The sequence below is a fragment of the Amphiura filiformis genome, chromosome 7 (assembly GCF_039555335.1).
Source record: "Amphiura filiformis chromosome 7, Afil_fr2py, whole genome shotgun sequence".
NCBI classification, from domain to species: domain Eukaryota; kingdom Metazoa; phylum Echinodermata; class Ophiuroidea; order Amphilepidida; family Amphiuridae; genus Amphiura; species Amphiura filiformis.
Window position 1 is genome coordinate 33314493 of NC_092634.1, and position 17455 is coordinate 33331947.

Consider the following 17455-nt stretch of genomic DNA (forward strand, 5'->3'; position numbering starts at 1 on the left):
TTTCAGAGCCACCAAAACCTTTATATTAGCAGATAGGCGAGATCTGTTTGTTCTCTGTTGACAAGGGGCAGTCTTCAGTGAACAACTCTTTTCAGAGGCATCAGTAGACACGGGGCGGTCTACATGTCTCATTCTTAGGTACTTTGTCCTGAAGAAGTCAGAGCTACTCCTGACGAAAGCTTGACAGTTCTAAACTTGTCCGACGGCGAACCCGCTAAAAACACACCAATTGATACAAGATAGCCCTTTCAGTGCAAGGCACTGCTATTATTGGGGACATAGATCAAGAAAATCGAGAAAAGTGATTATTTATAAAAAGTTAAAAATAAGTACACATAAAGGTAGTGTTCAAATAATCACGACTCTGGACATTAAAGTTGACATGTAACACCCAAATCTATATTTTCAATCTGTGGAATAACAACGACCAACGTAACTCACTATACGTATGAAGCATTCCAACTATGTGGAGTATAAATATACGTTATACATTTTACGAGTATTATGGCTTACGAACGTTTACATTAAAATGAAATAACATAACTATGGATATTCAAATAATATATTAACACACCATTTTAATTTATGCAATTGTATTTATGATGATCGTGCACGTGTTTGCTACTTCGTCAAAAATGATAAATCTACATTTTGGATGTTGACGTAGATCCTGTTCCTGTGCTACTTCTTTTCTGGCCTGTTGACGTGTAGCTCTTGCCAATTAACTCCAAGAACGCCTGTCGATATCGAGGATTGGTAACGCTATAGATGAGCGGATTGGTAGTCGCGTTTACTACTGTCAAGCCACGGACAAACCACAATGTGGTCCACAGCTGAGTGTCCGTCATCTTAATTCCAAGGCGATAGTCGCTGAGATATAATACAGCGACATTAATTTGAACGAAAAAATATGGAGTCAAACACAAGAAAAATATCACATTGGTAACAATAAGTAACCTTGCAACGTGATTACGTGATTTTATAGCGTTTTTATCAAACCCAGCATCTTCACCAACACCGGCGATTCGTTCGTGTAACTTCTTGACAATTCGACTGAACATTATGGTATTGAAGATTGTGGTAATAACGAATGGGAAAGCCTGAACTATGAGAGAGAATGCAGTGAAGAATGGATGAATAGCGAGGCAGATGAGACTTAATTTTGTGGGCATATCCGAAAAACGATCGCTATTTGGCCACAAGACGCATACTTTTATCACCTTGCTAAATCTAGGTACAACGAGCCCAGAGTAGAGGACACCCAATACCCAACACATGATGATCAATTTCAAAGTGCGTACTTTGGTAGCGATGAAGCGATGTTGAAGAGGTTTGCAGATTCCTAAGTATCTTTCTGTTGTCATGGTAAGAAGTAAACAAACCGATGTAAAGTGGGAGACATAGAGGCTTGAAGCAGTCATGATGCAACCCCAATTGGTTTTGTATGACTTCATATCTAATGGTGCATGTCGTATGTAAGAACCAAGAATATCATTCACCTGTGTGATTATGGACAACGTATCACATACTGCTAAATTGGCCAGATACGCGTTGGTCAATGTACGCATTGAAGGTATTTTAGCTACCACAGCTAAAAAAGCAAGATTCCCGATCAGTCCAAACGCCAACAAGATTGGAAAAAACACAACGATTATGTAGCGTTCACCAGAGGAAAAGAAATACTTCTCGATGACGTCTGCTTCTGAAAGGGTTCTCTCATCTCTAAAACTTCCTCCCTTACATACTGCATGGAGTGTTGAATTACTCTGTGATTCCATTGTATCAACGAAAGTTATCTCTCTCTCTAGGTGTATTATACCGAGCAAAATAATGAGGATCAGCTATTAAATTAAACCGTAATGTTCGAATATGAAGTTTCCGGCCCCTAAAAGGTGTTCTTGTTGGTTAACAGAAGCAACACTCAAATTCCTCTGGAAATAAAAACCTGTACAATCAAGTCTTTATATAGGCCCAGCACTGTTGTTTCGAAGATGTTTGTCTTACATAACTATAACAAGGTTTTGAACAGAAACAGAGTAAATATTCCGCTGTATTATATAAAGGGAGTGTCCTTGAAGGTATTAACATAATTCTCCTGTCGGGTTATTATCAGATTACAAGCGGTAAATATCAAGGAGGGAGCAAACTACGTGCAAAAAACTGTAAGGTATGTCAAGGCATTAGAAAAATTGAGTAAGACATACGTTCAAACCTGAAATGAAAGAGCAAGTTGATGTGGGGAAACCTCAGGAGTCTGGACAAGAAATAACAAATGTGGGTACAGAAAGTAAGCGATTATCAGAACAGGTGATGAAAATCAATGTGGACCTAGCACATCGTCATCATCCCTATATCTTCGTGTCAAAAATTGCCGTGATAGTACAGCGACTCCTCTCGTTTTTGTCGGAGTGTCGGTGTGTGTGTGTGTGTGGGGGGTGTTATGGGATAGTTGTGTGTGTGGGGGTGGGGGGGTGTGCGTACGTGTTTGCCGACAAACGAGGACACACACAAGATTTGTCACCCTAAACTGTGGGCCTACTTCCAACCGAGGACTGTCCTCGGTCTCAAACTGCTGCAAAAGACCTCAAATGCATGATAGATGCTTTAAACGCTATTTGCCTGAAACCGAGGACCACACGTGTAAAAACTTCCGTCCGCAGGGTGATGGCTAAAATTCCGTTTCGTATTATACACAAAAAAATCCGCCATTTTAGTCCACGGTTAGGCGATGAAAACATCATACACACGTCCTCGGTTAGATAGCAAAACACAATGTCCACGTTTGGAGGCAAACACAGACAGGGGGGTGTGAATGTTGGTACACATAATGATAATTATGCCCACTGCAAAATTTGAATTTAATCAGGTATCCTCATCCACATCCAGCACGACCCACACATGCCCATGAACACCCCTACACACGTACCCCACACATCCCGAACACAAATATACAAGCGCCCCAGCCACAAACACCCCCACAACCACCCACACCACACACCCCAACATACATCCACATTGGCACCCTACACCTCCAGACACACACCCCACCCAACACATACCCCAAGACAAAAGTACATCCATACACCAAACGACATAAACATACCCCTTCCACTGTGAATGAGTGGGCTTTTAAATGAAACACTCTGTTGGATGTACAACGAATGTTCGTAACACTCTCACTGAATACCACTATAGATGGCGAATAGCTTCAAAAGTCGCCTAAGAAAATACACCTAACCTTGGACGTCCAAGATGCAATCTTAGACATCCCAGGTGCAATCTTGGATGTTTAAGAATTTTGCGGTAAACTTAAAATCAACTAATCACAGGGCCAGAAATCCCTAACAGCCGACCATTCCCATTGACCAATGAAAGCTTAGACGCCTAAGATTCTTGACGCGTAAGATTTTCTTAGACGTCCAAGATTGACCAACATTGGTGGTGGACGGTATCGCAAATTAGACAGGTCACAAAACGACTATTAGCTGCATGTGAAGCTATGTGATATATGATAATAATAATAATAATAATAATAATAATATGCATTTGGTGATGTTCCTCCAAATAACACAGCAAATCTATAAAGTGTCCGTCGTTTATTTTGGACGAATCGCGATACAATCCACCCATCCACCACTATAGGTCAGTGTGAATCGTCCAAGAAATCTTAGGCGTGTAAAATCTTAGGCGTCTAAGATTTAATTGGCAAGTAATTCAATACGCTAAAAGATGATTGGCTGTTTGTGATTTATGGCCCTGTGGTTCGTCGATTTAAGTCTACCGTAAAATCTCATTTGCATCTTGGACATCTAAGATTGCATCTTTGACGTTTAATATTCATCTTGGACGTCCAAGATTCATCTTAGACGTCCAAGGTTAGGCGTATTATCTTAGGCGTCTTTTGAAGCTATCCGCCATCCATATATCACATATAAAAACGAGCATAAATTTTTCATGGAAATGCAGCAGCGAAGATCACATTAGTTTTGAGTGATATTAGATTAAATCAGAGCGTTATGCAGTCACGTAATTCAAATGGGTGAATAATAGTAATTGTAAAATAACTTGCGCTGCTGGTTATATAACGTCGATTAGTTTATAAAGCAATAATGATTGAATTCAACGATGACATAGGGCATAGCAATACTATTGAGTCTTCATAATGTAATGTGGTTTATTGAGTTCCATCATTGTGCATCAAGATAACATGCTTTGATAACTTTTCATTAACTTGGTCAGCAAATTATTTAATTTATTACTCATTTGTTAGCTTTCAAAATTGGTTCAATTGTGATCATTTGATAATGCTTCTAACAAAACATGACATAATTTTAAATTCTAGACCTTTACAATACCAACATCTATCACACTAATATACATAAATAATTTTAGTTAATTTAAATTCAGATCTTCTTTTCTTTATCAAATTTTTCATATTTTTCTGCCTTTTTGTAGTAATTTTTATTCTAGTAACTGTATATTTGTGTGCAGATAAATTGAGGGCGCTATTTATATATTTTTACATTTTAATTTAGCCCGATAATATGAGTTATTTCTTTCATTTCATGATAAAGTAGTTTGAAAATTTATTTGCTATATGTTACTCATTTTTATAATATTTTAATGTCATTAAACAAGTGTCTACTCCCTGGTAAAGATTCAAACACGATTTAAGATAAATAGCGCCATCAGTATTCAACTTTGCTTAAAAATTAATACAGTTACACATGCCATCAAACAACCGTGATTAACGTAAATAATACATATAAAGAATCAATATTATTGCTATATCCAATGAAATTGTTGAATTCAATCATCATTGCTTTATAAACTCATCGACATTGTGAAACAATGGTAAAACCATGTAGCACAATCTATTCTCATTATAATCACACCCCTAAACTTGAAAAAAATCCTAATCAATTATTGTTTTTACTGTATAAACAATCTTTCGAGGTTTTTGTATGCCTTACCTTGCATTTGACGCACGGGGCGATGTGGCTCTTCGCTCTTATACGAGTAATCCTACACTTCGGTCTGCCTGATGTAGTCTGCATCATGTAGTGGCATCTCTATGTCGTGTTGTACGTAGGTACTTGATCTATTTAATCTGAGAGGCAGGCGAACGGGTAGACAAGGGACAGTGAAGTAGTTCTGTGTAACTTGGAGATGGACACGGACATTGGGGATACCTATCTACATATTCGGCGGAAACGGTAGGAGATACTTTCCCCTAAATTTTTGAAAGGGTTGGTCACCCTAAAAATCATAATAGAAGAAAAAATAAAGCAATAAATGACCTGTGCATTTTCCTTTTTAGTACAAAAAAAACCAGTGTTCTGGGCCCAAATAGGTAAAAATTGTCGAAACAAAATATGCTCGTCCACCTGACCCCGGTGGGGGGGGGGCACTCAACTTTGGAAGTGACGGTATGTGCCTGTCAATAGGCCCCCTCTTTTGAAGTCGACTATACCCGATGACCCCCTTTTTTTAAAAGTCATACCCGATGACCCCCCTTTTTTTTCGTTGCGGCTACCCAATGACCCCCTTATTTTGGTTGCGGCTACCCAATGACCCCCTTTTTTTATAGGTTTTCTAGAAGAGCATCATCAAAATGCAACAAAATAATGCCGAAAATTTCAAATTTTCCTCAATTTTGTCAAAATTATGCCGAAACTTTCAAAATTTTGCTCCATTTTTTCTAAATTTTCTACCCGATGACCCTTTTTTGAAATCTTATACTCAATGACCCCCTTTTTCAAAATATTATACCCAATGACCCCTTTTTTATTTTGTTTGTACCCAATGACCCCTATTTTAAAATAACGCTTTGTTACCGATAGGCCCCTACTTCGCGACACCGGTAGGCACATACCCGTCACTTCTAAAGTTGAGTGCCCCCCCGGGACCTGACCCCTCCTTGATTGTATGGCTTCCGCCACCATTGCCTATCTGGTAGCGAGGTACCGAGAAAAAACGACTGGGCTGGGTTGGTTTGGTACATGCCACTCTCAGACTCTTCGGCGAACATTTTGTTTGGCATTGGCACTATAATCTCGTCTACCTCAAATCAGTGAAAAATAACATGCGAGTGAGGAGGTTTACAAATAACCTATAATCTACGCCCGTAATCACACCAATAGGCAATAACAGACAACTCAATATTATTATGTTACGTATATTTAATCTTGTGTTACAACACTTACAATGAACAATCAGTAATAACGATCTAATGTGGCCTCAATGTCGAACACGTTAGCTGGACATTATAATTTTTCCCTAAACCTAATATGGAAAGAGACATTGCTCTCACAGTCTACATTTTAATTCTGCAAATTCATAATGATAAATCACATACAGGAGTAGACGTGTGGAGAGAAAGAGACGAGAGACGGCACCCTCAACTGCGACATAATTCACAGGTGGTGGCGGATGCGATATCGCCATTTTTGACGTCGCCATTGGATTAGCACATAATCATGAAATCTTCACAAACAATTTGTTATATGGTGTCAAGAGGTGTGGCCTGCACGGAGAAAGAGACGAGAGACGGCACCCTCAACTACGACATAATTCACAGGTGGTGGCGGATGCGATATCGCCATTTTTGACGTCGCCATTGGATTAGCACATAATCATGAAATCTTCACAAACAATTTGTTATATGGTGTCAAGAGGTGTGGTGTGGAGAGAAAGAGACGAGAGACGGCACCCTCAACTGCGACATAATTCACAGGTGGTGGCGGATGCGATATCGCCATTTTTGACGGCGCCATTGGATTAACAATCATGAAATCTTCACAAACAATTCTAAATTTGTTATGTGTCTAAAACCGTTGGGGGTACGACAAAGTATGTTGTTTTTCAATTTATAACTGCTAACCGTATATTTTGAATGGGGCTGTTAGCCTTGTATTTTCGCCAGCCTCGAACGTCACGTGGCGCGTGTCCTATACCGCCTGGTAATTCACTTGTTCAATGGTATTTAACAGGCCAACAATAAACCAACTAAAACGTCACATTTCCAAGCAAAATCGATAGTAGTAACTCACTTAGGCATTGAAAATCACGCCTCACCTGTGGCGGCATCATAGTTTTTTTCACATTAATTAACACATTTTGCACAAAATTACCGCAAAAATGAACTTTTGTGTAACTTTGGGTTTTTTGCCTTATAAGTTGGGGTAGGGGCAAATTTGGGGACCAGATAAATATTTATGGCCCACTTATTTGCCCATCTTGCTCCCTCCTAGTGCCGCCACTGTTTCACTAGACTTTTGCTGCTCCATTTACGTAAAAGGAATGGATGAGGCACACCATAATTATTGTGTTTTCCAGTAAAATTCATTATTTATATTAAACAAAATCACAAATCTATAGCTTACCTCGACACTTTCGAGGTTCTTATCACAGTTTATCTTTTGTTTCCATGTATTGTAGATACAGTAGTACGCGTCATGACATCCAAATGCGGAACTTAACCTGGGAGAGGCGAGGCATATTACACACTCGAAAATATAGCTTTTGTAAGCCCTCGAAACTATAAGTTGGTTACTACCCTTTTTGGTACATAAATATTTTTGGATACAAATAACAATAGCTAATAGCAACCAAAAAAGAGACAATTTAGTGCGATTTCAAAACACGTGATTCTAAACTCGTTTTTGAACTCTATACAATGAATGCTATTATTAGAGACTAGTTTTGAAAATCTATATGTGACCGGACACGACGAATCAGCCGTAAAGTTGGTCCGGTCGTTTTATTCCGTGTTTAGAAAATATATATCATAAGCTTTAGAACGGCATATCATTTGACTTCAAACGATATCCAGAAGCGGGGTTATGGTGTGTTGAACTCTGCTCCTCCAAAAAATGGTATCTTTTTTTCGGTTCTATACATGCGTCTCTTTTAAAAACATTGCTGGAAATAAATATCAAACAGTCATAATAGGCGGTCATTTCAAATCATCCCCAATGTCCTCTCATTGGTAATTGTTGGTTATACATAACTAGACAAAATACAATGCTTTGACCCACCACTTGAACAGGATTTTGCTAAAGCAAACAAAGACTAGAGTTATTTAAGGATTCTAAGCAATAGGATTATTGATTGGTTTAAAAAGTGTTCAAACGAGATACTTGTCGAACCAAATTGAGGTACCTATGAATACGACATTCACGCACATATTACACTGTAACTCAGAATACAATTTGCCGACTTTACGGCTCATTCGTAGTGTACGGCCACATATATTAAATGAAATAAAATTGGCTCTAATCGCACAGAATTGAGTTACGTGGCACCGTTATCGTATGATAACTTTGATTATACTCATATTAGCAAAACACACAAATTTACATCTGTCAGTACATTGATGTTTAATTTAGTAAATTTCTATAAATCAATATCATGCTTGATACAACACTGGCGAAATATTCTAAATTCTAAGTTACATGAAGATTTATTGGTAAGTAAACTATTCTGGGGTAACGCATTTATCTCCGTATGTTTAGACTACTGTTCAAATAGAAAATCTTTGAAAACATTAGAAATTATCAATTTGATTATGCTCATTATTATTTTTCTTGTTTAAATGGTTTACACTTGTCTAACTTGTCAAAAGCTAGCACGCACGGTTTAGAATAACAACAAGAGTATATGAGTAAGTAGACCAGGCAAAATCAGTGTTAAGATGATAACAATCATTCGTAGGTATCTCGAAGTTAGCAATAGGATTAGGAAAGAACATTTAGGTAGTGGGAACATGTGAATGAACTGCAATTATTTTAAAACACATAATATATACATAGGTTGAATATGAGTTGATTTGAAATAAAACTATATACTTATGTACAATTTTAGGACAATTATCGTTTCTTTGGATTCGTTGACAACACCGGTGGAACCATACTACGTCCATTAACAGGCACTGGACAATATAAATTTTCATCGAGCTTATCAAAATTAATACGGTTATCGAGACGAACAAATGCTAATGCAATTTAATGATTGTATGTGTATGTAATTAAAAAAAACTTAAGTAGTATTCAGATTTCCTTTGACAGCATAACCATCGCGCATACGCGCGCGACGTCAAGCGCGTGCATTGGACCTTGTGCAAAATAATACGCGCTGGACGGCTAGCAGTACGCTTAATTTGTAAAAGGAAATCTGAATATTACTTTATATACTTATACAACTTTAGGTCAATCGTTTCTTTTGGATTCATGGACAACACCGGTGCAATACTACGTCCATTAACAGGCACTGGATAATTTAAATTTTCAACGAGCTTATCAAAATTAATACGGTTAAATTATCAAGATGAACAAAGGCAAAATTCATTTAACGATTGTATGCGTAGGTAACATTGAAATTTTGAAATATGGCTGTAATATCTAATCCTTAAGAATCCTGAACATAAGAATTACAATTTCAAGCTATATTTATGATGTTATTAGTGATAAAATATTTACCATACATTAATGCCAATTAACAAACATTAATTTAGGGTATAGGTCTCTACATTTTAGATACTGACATAGAGCCTGTTCCTGTTGTACTTTCTCTATTTTTCTTCTGTCCTGTTGACGTGTAGCTCCCGCCCCGGCAACTTCCGCTGAATAACTGTAAAAACGCCTGTCGGTATCTAGGATTGGTAACGCTGTAGACAAGCGGGTTGGTAGTCGCGTTTGCAACCGTCAAGCCACGGGAAATCCACAGCATGGTTACGAGCTGATTATATGTCAATTTGACTCCAATGCGGTTGTTGCTAAGTTCTAAGATGGCGTAATTACCAGTAGTGAAAAAATACGGAGCCAGACAAATAAAAAATATCACATTGGTAACAATAAGCAGCCTTGCAACGTGATTACGAGATTCCATAGCCTTTTTATCAAACCCAACAGCTACATCATCACCAGCTATTCTTTCATGTAATTTCTTGACAATTCGACTGAACATTATGGTGTTGAAGAGTGTTGCAATAACGAATGGAACCGCCTGAGCTATCAGTGAGAATTGAGCGAAGAAGGGGTGAATAGCGAGACAGGGTAAACTTAATTTGTTGGGCAGATCCTTAAAACGATCACTATTCGGCCACACGACGCATACCAAGATCACTTTGCTAAATCTAGGTACAATGATTCCAGAATAGAGGACACCCAATACCCAGCACATAATGATCAGTTTCACAGTGCGTTCTTTGGTAGCGATGAAGCGGTGTTGAAGAGGTCTGCAGATTCCGAGGTATCTTTCTGTTGTCATGGTGAGAAGTAAACAAATCGATGTAAAGAGGGTGAAATAGAGGCCTGAAGTAGTCACAATGCAATCCAAATTGGTCTTGTGTGACTTCATATCCAATGGGGTATATAATAGGTAATCTCCAAGAATGTCTTTACCCTGTGTGATAATGTACGCCGTATCACATATTGCCAAATTAGCAAGATAAGCATTCGTCAATGTACGCATTGAAGGTATCTTAGCTACCACAGCCAAAAAGGCTAAATTACCGAACAGTCCAAAAGTTAACATGATCGGATAAAACACAGTGATTATGTAACGGTCTCTAGTAGAAACGAAATACTTCGCAATGACATCTTCGTCTGAGAGGGTACTCTCATTCCTGAAACTTCCACCCTTGCATGAATCGTCGAGGGATGAATTACTCCCCGGTTCCATTGTATCACTGAAATGTCTCTCTAGTTATATGCTATCGAACAAAATAATGAGTACTCGATAATATAATCTTAACGTTCCAAAGTTCTCCTTATAATAAAACAATATATTCCTCTCGATGTAAAACAAGGTACAATTAAGTTGGACAGTGTGCAGTTTTGAATTGTTCGCTTTAGATATCTGCGGATTAAAGTATACTCTACTTGGTGTTGTTGATGTTACGATTATTAAAATGAGCTGGCTTCCTCTGGACACAAAACTGAATATGTCTACTGGATATTGTTGACTTTCTGTAAAGTGTGCGACCTTGTGGGTCTAGCAAAACACTATAAAGATTATCGCTGTGAGGTTAAGGCAGCAAAATCTGATTAATCGTATTACTTTAAAATAACATTAAATTTAACAAGTGCCAGGAGTAGTAATAAGAAGAAAATAATTAAATGATGAATAACAGGAAGTGTGCATATTGTAAAATAAATATGCAAAGATTCAAATTCCATAGGGTACCTCTGTTTATCGATCTCTGTACATAATCGAATTACTAGGTACACAACATCGATTGGTTAGGAGAAATAAACAGGTATGACCTTTATTGTTTCATCGTATGTAATATGATTATGCCATGCAATTCACATATGTAATATACTACAATTCCTTGGTATTTTTGCAGATTTAACAAAAGACAAAGAGGTTCACACCAAAAAATAAAAAAGCGATCAGCATAAACCATCAAAGAAATGGAGAAGACATAATGGAAATATGTAAGTATCTAGAAACGCTGTTGGCTATTACACACATACGACAACATCGCCAGATGGAAAAAATTACTAAACCTTGCATTCGTTCTACGAGGGTTGGTCAATAATATCCCGCAACCAATATTTATCTCCACTCATGCATGACTTAGATGTCTTTTACTTACGATCAATAAAGTTGGTACCTTTGTCTTTCAAAACACACAACAATTAGTATCAGAGTACCTTTAATTACGTAATCTCATTTGCACAAAGTCATTGCCACATGTACACTAGACTGCATTGCATTCCTTTTTAAACAATTCATACCATTCCATGCATAAAACACAACACATCCACATCCCCAGTGACTGCCCTGCCCAGAGAAAAAAGGACTGCACTAGTTGAATATGACCATATTTTAACACGTAGACTCAACCTCTTTCATCTCGAATCTGAGATGAATGTTAATGAACAATCAATGTGGGTGGTAATCTTAACCAATAACAGACAGACAAGCATACATGTTTATGCATGTCCCTATTAACCCAACCCACTACACACGTGGTCCAAGTAGGTAGCTCTATATCTGGGTCAAGTAACATAAACCAGTACAGGATCTGTGCATAAACAACAAAGGTTGCATTTTTAATGAGATAGCATCATACCCAGTATTAGAGTGCATAGTTCATTGTATAGTCTACGGTAGACCATTTTTCTCATGGATAGATAGCTGTTGGATCAGAACAGGATTGGTAGATTTTCCATGGTGGGATTAGAGGGATGATAAATTTAAATGGTCTACTATAGTAGACTACATGTACACTGACAATAGTCAACATTGGCGGGAAATTTGAATTGTAGTTGAGGAACGTGTAATAAACAGAGGCAGAAGTAAGGACCAAAGTAATTTACAAGCCTTATTTTTGGTATGAAGTAATCTGAGAATATGCAATTGATAATTGTGAAAGAAGAAATGTATCCGTCAACAGATCAGGAAAGGGACTGTCTTTGAACTTCACCAAAAATAGGCCAAAACGACATGGTCTGAAAATCGGGAGAAAAGAGCCCACACGATAGAAGAAAGAATCCAAATTATCTCCAAAATAAAACAAAAACAATTTGATTATTCGTATGGTATGAGAGATCATAGTCAGGACAATAGAATTTATTGCAATAAAAATAGAAATATGCGCATGCGTTGATGGTACGCATGATTGAAAGTGCCAAAAATGTATGAAAAAACAAATACAAATGCTACAAATATGACTAATACAAGGTTTGCGGAACAGTAGCTGTGTGAGTGAATTGCTATACCAAGTCTTATGCTAGAATTATACATATCTTTAGAAATTCAAATTTCTTATTCAATCCAGAGCCTCTCTATGGTGTGCTACTTTGATTACAAAAACAAGACCTTTTGAAAACAATGGTTCATTAAGAAAGAAATGTTTGTGATTTCACCATTGGGACCTCCCTTTTACCAGGTACCATTGGTTAAATTTTATCATAGATTATTCTTTCTATCTCTTATTATGTAAAAAACAATGGGTGATAAAGCCTGCTCAAAATTGGAGATATTCAACACGATCCCTTTTCTTTAATAAAAATGGTATAGATCTAAAAATGTACAGCATCATTTCTATGTTATCGGTCTACAAAGTTGCAAAAACTGCGCCAGATTCCATACTTTTATTCTCGATATATTTCGAATTATGTAACAATACCTCAATTTGGCGCGAGATTTTCTTGACTATTTTTCACTATAAATCAGGCAGTGTCCATACACTATTGGGTTTATGCTAATGTCATTACGTAATCAAAAATCCAGCATCGCTAATACATAGTTGTTTTGAAAGACAAAAGTACAAACTTGCATTTTAAGCGTACGTAACAGTCATCCAAGTCATGCGTGAGCGGAGATACACCATAGTTGCGGGAACTTATTGACCAGCCCTCGTATATAAGCACTTTCTTACTACCAAACATGAAAACCACAATCATGTCGAAATCACATGCACAAAAGCACAAGAAAACAAGAGGTATCTGTCATAGAAAACTGCTTTGAAAAGCTATCAACATGAAATTGCCATTATTCATATAACGCATCACATCAAACAAAGAAGACTCAAGTGGTCGGTCATCTTGCACACAGACTGCCAGAAAAAAATCAAGTACGTCAAAAGCCTTATCTGAGGCAAAAAGACTCGTCAAAAACCAATTAATATAATCATTTATATTACAATTTACCTGCCCAAAGTGGTTTCCATCTAAAATTATTGGCTTCCTTGACTCATTTACTACAAGATCAATGTAAGGGTTGAATAAGGGGAGACACATTCGTCCACATCCGAATTTGAGATTTCTTGATGCTAATGAACACTAAGATGTATTTTTTCACTTGAAACTTGTTGATATTTTCTCCTATTCATTCTTGTCTTAAAAATCATTATTTCACTCTTTTCTACTTTAAAAAGTCACATGGCTCAAGACAGCTTAGTAAATTGGCGGAAAATCATGAGTCAGGAATACGCGAATGCGAAATATCGTAATAAGGCGCGCGATTCGAGACGCGGCGCAAACCTGCGTATTATGTGCAACGCAGTCATTTCAACACCCAGCACATGATGATCAGTTTCACAGTGCGTTCTTTGGTGGCGATGAAGCGGTTTTGACGAGGTCTACAGATTCCTCGATATCTTTCCTTGCGTGTATATGCCTTGGCATCATGTGGGATGCAATGCGCAGTTGTATTCCTTGTTAGATTTTGTTAGATTTTTGGTCGCAGATAGCCAGTATGCGACGAAGAAGAAAAAGATGTGTAAGACACATCAAATAAAGGTGAGCAAGACACATCAATACATTTATATAACGCTCTTCAGTTTGAAGGAACTAGAGTGTGTGTTTTACACTTAACTTCAAATTACTAACTAAGCGAAGTATTAAACTAAGTATTAAAGATCACATTAGTTTAAAGTAATATTGGATTAAATCAGAGCGTTATTCAGTCAATTAACTCATTTGGATGAATGACAGTAGTTGTACATATTGTAAAGTACATTGTGCTACTGTTGTCATTGTGCATCATGATAACATATTTTGCCAAGTTAACATTATGGCCTCTCAAGAGTCTACATAATTATGTAAATGCCCTACATGTTAGATACATGTTAGAAACCTGTTTTTCTTCTGTCCTGTGGACCTGTTAGCTGGTAGACTACACATTCAAAATAGGCCTACCATTTAATAATATTATTGAAATACGGTATGTTAAGTTCTTTGTCATACGCACTATACATTTGTCTCTTAGCGATATACTGTACATTTATATATAATTAATGAACAACCGACAACAACAGATAATAAACATTATCCTTTAAACACTGGACTCTGCGACTATATATTATACAGATCATGTTATATTTTACTTTCAAGGCTTCGACTTTTTATCTTTTCATTACGGCATGTAATATTCTACATTTTAGATAATGACTGAGATTTTGTGCTTCTACTTTCCATCTTTTTCTTCTGACCTGACGACGTTTTACTCCTACTAAATAACTGCAAAAACGCCTGGCGATATCTAGGATTGGTAACACTGTAGATGAGCGGGTTGGTTGTCGCGTTTACAACCGTCAAGCCACGGGAAACCCACAGCAAGGTTAAAAACTGATTAAGAGTCCATTTGACTCCAATGCGGTTGTCGCTATGCGTTAATATGGCGTAATTAACAGAAGTGAAAAAATACGGAGCCGAACAAAGAAAATATACCACATTGGTAACAATAAGCAGCCTTGCAACGTGATTACGTGATTCCATAGCCTTTTTATCAAACCCAACAGCAACACCATCGCCAGTGATTCTTTTCTGTAACTTCGTGATAATTTGACTGAACATTATGGTATTGAAGATTGTTGCAATAAGGAATGGGACCGCCTGAGCTATCAATGAGAATTGATCAAAGAAGGGGTGAATAGAGACGCAGGGTAAACTTAATTTGTTGGGCAGATCCGAAAAACGATCACTATTCGGCCACACGACGCATACCAAAACAACTTTGCTAAATCTAGGTACAATGAGTCCAGAATAGAGGACACCCAATACCCAACACATGATGATCAGTTTCACAGTGCGTTCTTTGGTAGCGATGAAGCGGTGTTGAAGAGGTCTGCAGATTCCTAGGTATCTTTCTGTTGTCATTGTGAGCAGTAAACAAATCGATGTAAAGAGGGTGACATAGAGGCCTGAAGTAGTCAAAATACAATCCAAATTGGTCTTGTGTGACTTCAAATCCAAAGGGGCATATAGCAAGTAATCTCCAAGAATGTCCTTAATCTGTGTGATTATGTATGCCGTATCACATACTGCCAAATTAGCAAGATAAGCATTCGTCAATGTATGCATTGAAGGTATCTTAGCTACCACAGCCAAAAAGGCTAAATTACCGAACAGACCAAAAGTAAACATGATGGGATAAAACACAGTGATTATGTATTGGTCCCTTGTAGAAACAAAATACTTCTCAATGACATCTTCGTCTGAGAGGGTACTTTCATTGATTAAACTTCCACCCTTACATATATCGTCGAGGGATGAATTACTCTCCGATTCCATTGTGTCACTGAAAAAATGTCTCTCTAGTTATTATGATATCGAACGAAATAATACCAGATAATGTAATCTTTAACATTTCAAAGTTCTCAACAAATTAATAAAACTATACATTCATTGCTCTCGATGTAAAAACTAGGTATAATCAAGTTTGACAGTTTTGAATTGTTCGCTTTAGCTATCTGCGGATAAACGTAGATTCTCCTGTGGTGTTGTTGATGTTAGAATTATCAAAATGAGCCAGCCTGAATCTCCCATGGACACGAAACTTACTGCAATGGTCTACTGTACTGAAATCTGGGAGCTGATCCTGGATGTGATGTTGCATGTAGGTTGATTGGGGCTTGCGATGGTATCGAACTTCGAATCCCTAGATTGGTTTATAGAATGATTTGGTCCTCCGTGATTAGCAACTTTGTGTAAAGTGTGGGGCCTTGTGGGTCGGCAGAACACTATAAAGATCATCGCCGCGAGGTTAGGACAGCAAGAGCTAATTAAAAATAACTTTGGATTTAATCAGTGCCAGGTATAGTGATAATAAGAAAGTAATTCAATGGTGAATAACAGGAAGTGTGTATATTGTAAAATAAATATGCAAAGATTCAAATTCCATAGGTACCTCTTGTTATTGTAGTCTGTACACAATCGGATTACTAGGTACACAACATCGATTGGTTGATAAACCATAATTGTTATGCTGATTAAATTCGGAGGTAAAAGCAAGCATAACCTTATTGTTCCACCTTGTGTAATATGATTATGCAACACAGGTCACGTTATGTAATATGCAACAGTTCTTTGTATTCTTACAAATTTAACAAGGAATAAAGTATAAAACTGGCCAAAAATGAGGAGCATAATAAGAGAAACGGAGGAGAGGAATATCTAGTAAGGCTGTTCGCTGTTACATACAGAAGACGACATCGCCAGGAGAAAATAATTGTAGTGTGTCTCTCCTCATAATGAGAGTAACGCCATGTTGGATTTGAGATAGGACGCAATAGTTAACTTTGAATTTGCTCAATATAAACACATCCTTACTACCAAAACAGAGGACATGGAAACCAAAATCATGTAAAAATTACAAGCATCTTCTTATACAACAGCAAACTTTGGACTCTCACAAAAAGACAAGATAGAATAACTATCATGGACGCCTGCTCAGCAAAATTATCAACACAAAATGGCCATTATTCACAGTCACAAGTCTGAAATTATTATAAAGGGAATCACAGAAAAACCATAGCCCTTTTAGACTACAAACATAAAACAAAGAAGACTCAAGTGGGTTGGTCATCTTACACATATACTATCAGAATATGGTCAAGCACGTCGGGGCCTATCTGAGAAACTAAGGCTTAAAAGTTTTTTCTTTGAATAAACTGAACTTCTGGAAGCACGCAGTGAATTTCTTTTGCCAAGATCAAGTT

The 17455-nt window shown here is 37.4% G+C and overlaps 2 protein-coding genes across 2 annotated transcripts; both read right to left on the minus strand.

Moving 5' to 3' along the window:
* Positions 1-644: 644 nt before the first annotated feature.
* On the minus strand, positions 645-1778 carry LOC140157811 (neuromedin U receptor homolog nmur-2-like). The gene has a single exon (XM_072181057.1). It carries the CDS (start codon positions 1776-1778, stop codon positions 645-647), a length of 1134 nt encoding a protein of 377 aa, XP_072037158.1.
* A 7747-nt stretch (positions 1779-9525) lies between these two features.
* LOC140157812 (neuromedin-U receptor 2-like) lies at positions 9526-10683 on the minus strand. The gene has a single exon (XM_072181058.1). The coding sequence runs from the start codon at positions 10681-10683 to the stop codon at positions 9526-9528; it is 1158 nt and encodes a 385-aa protein (XP_072037159.1).
* Positions 10684-17455: the final 6772 nt, after the last annotated feature.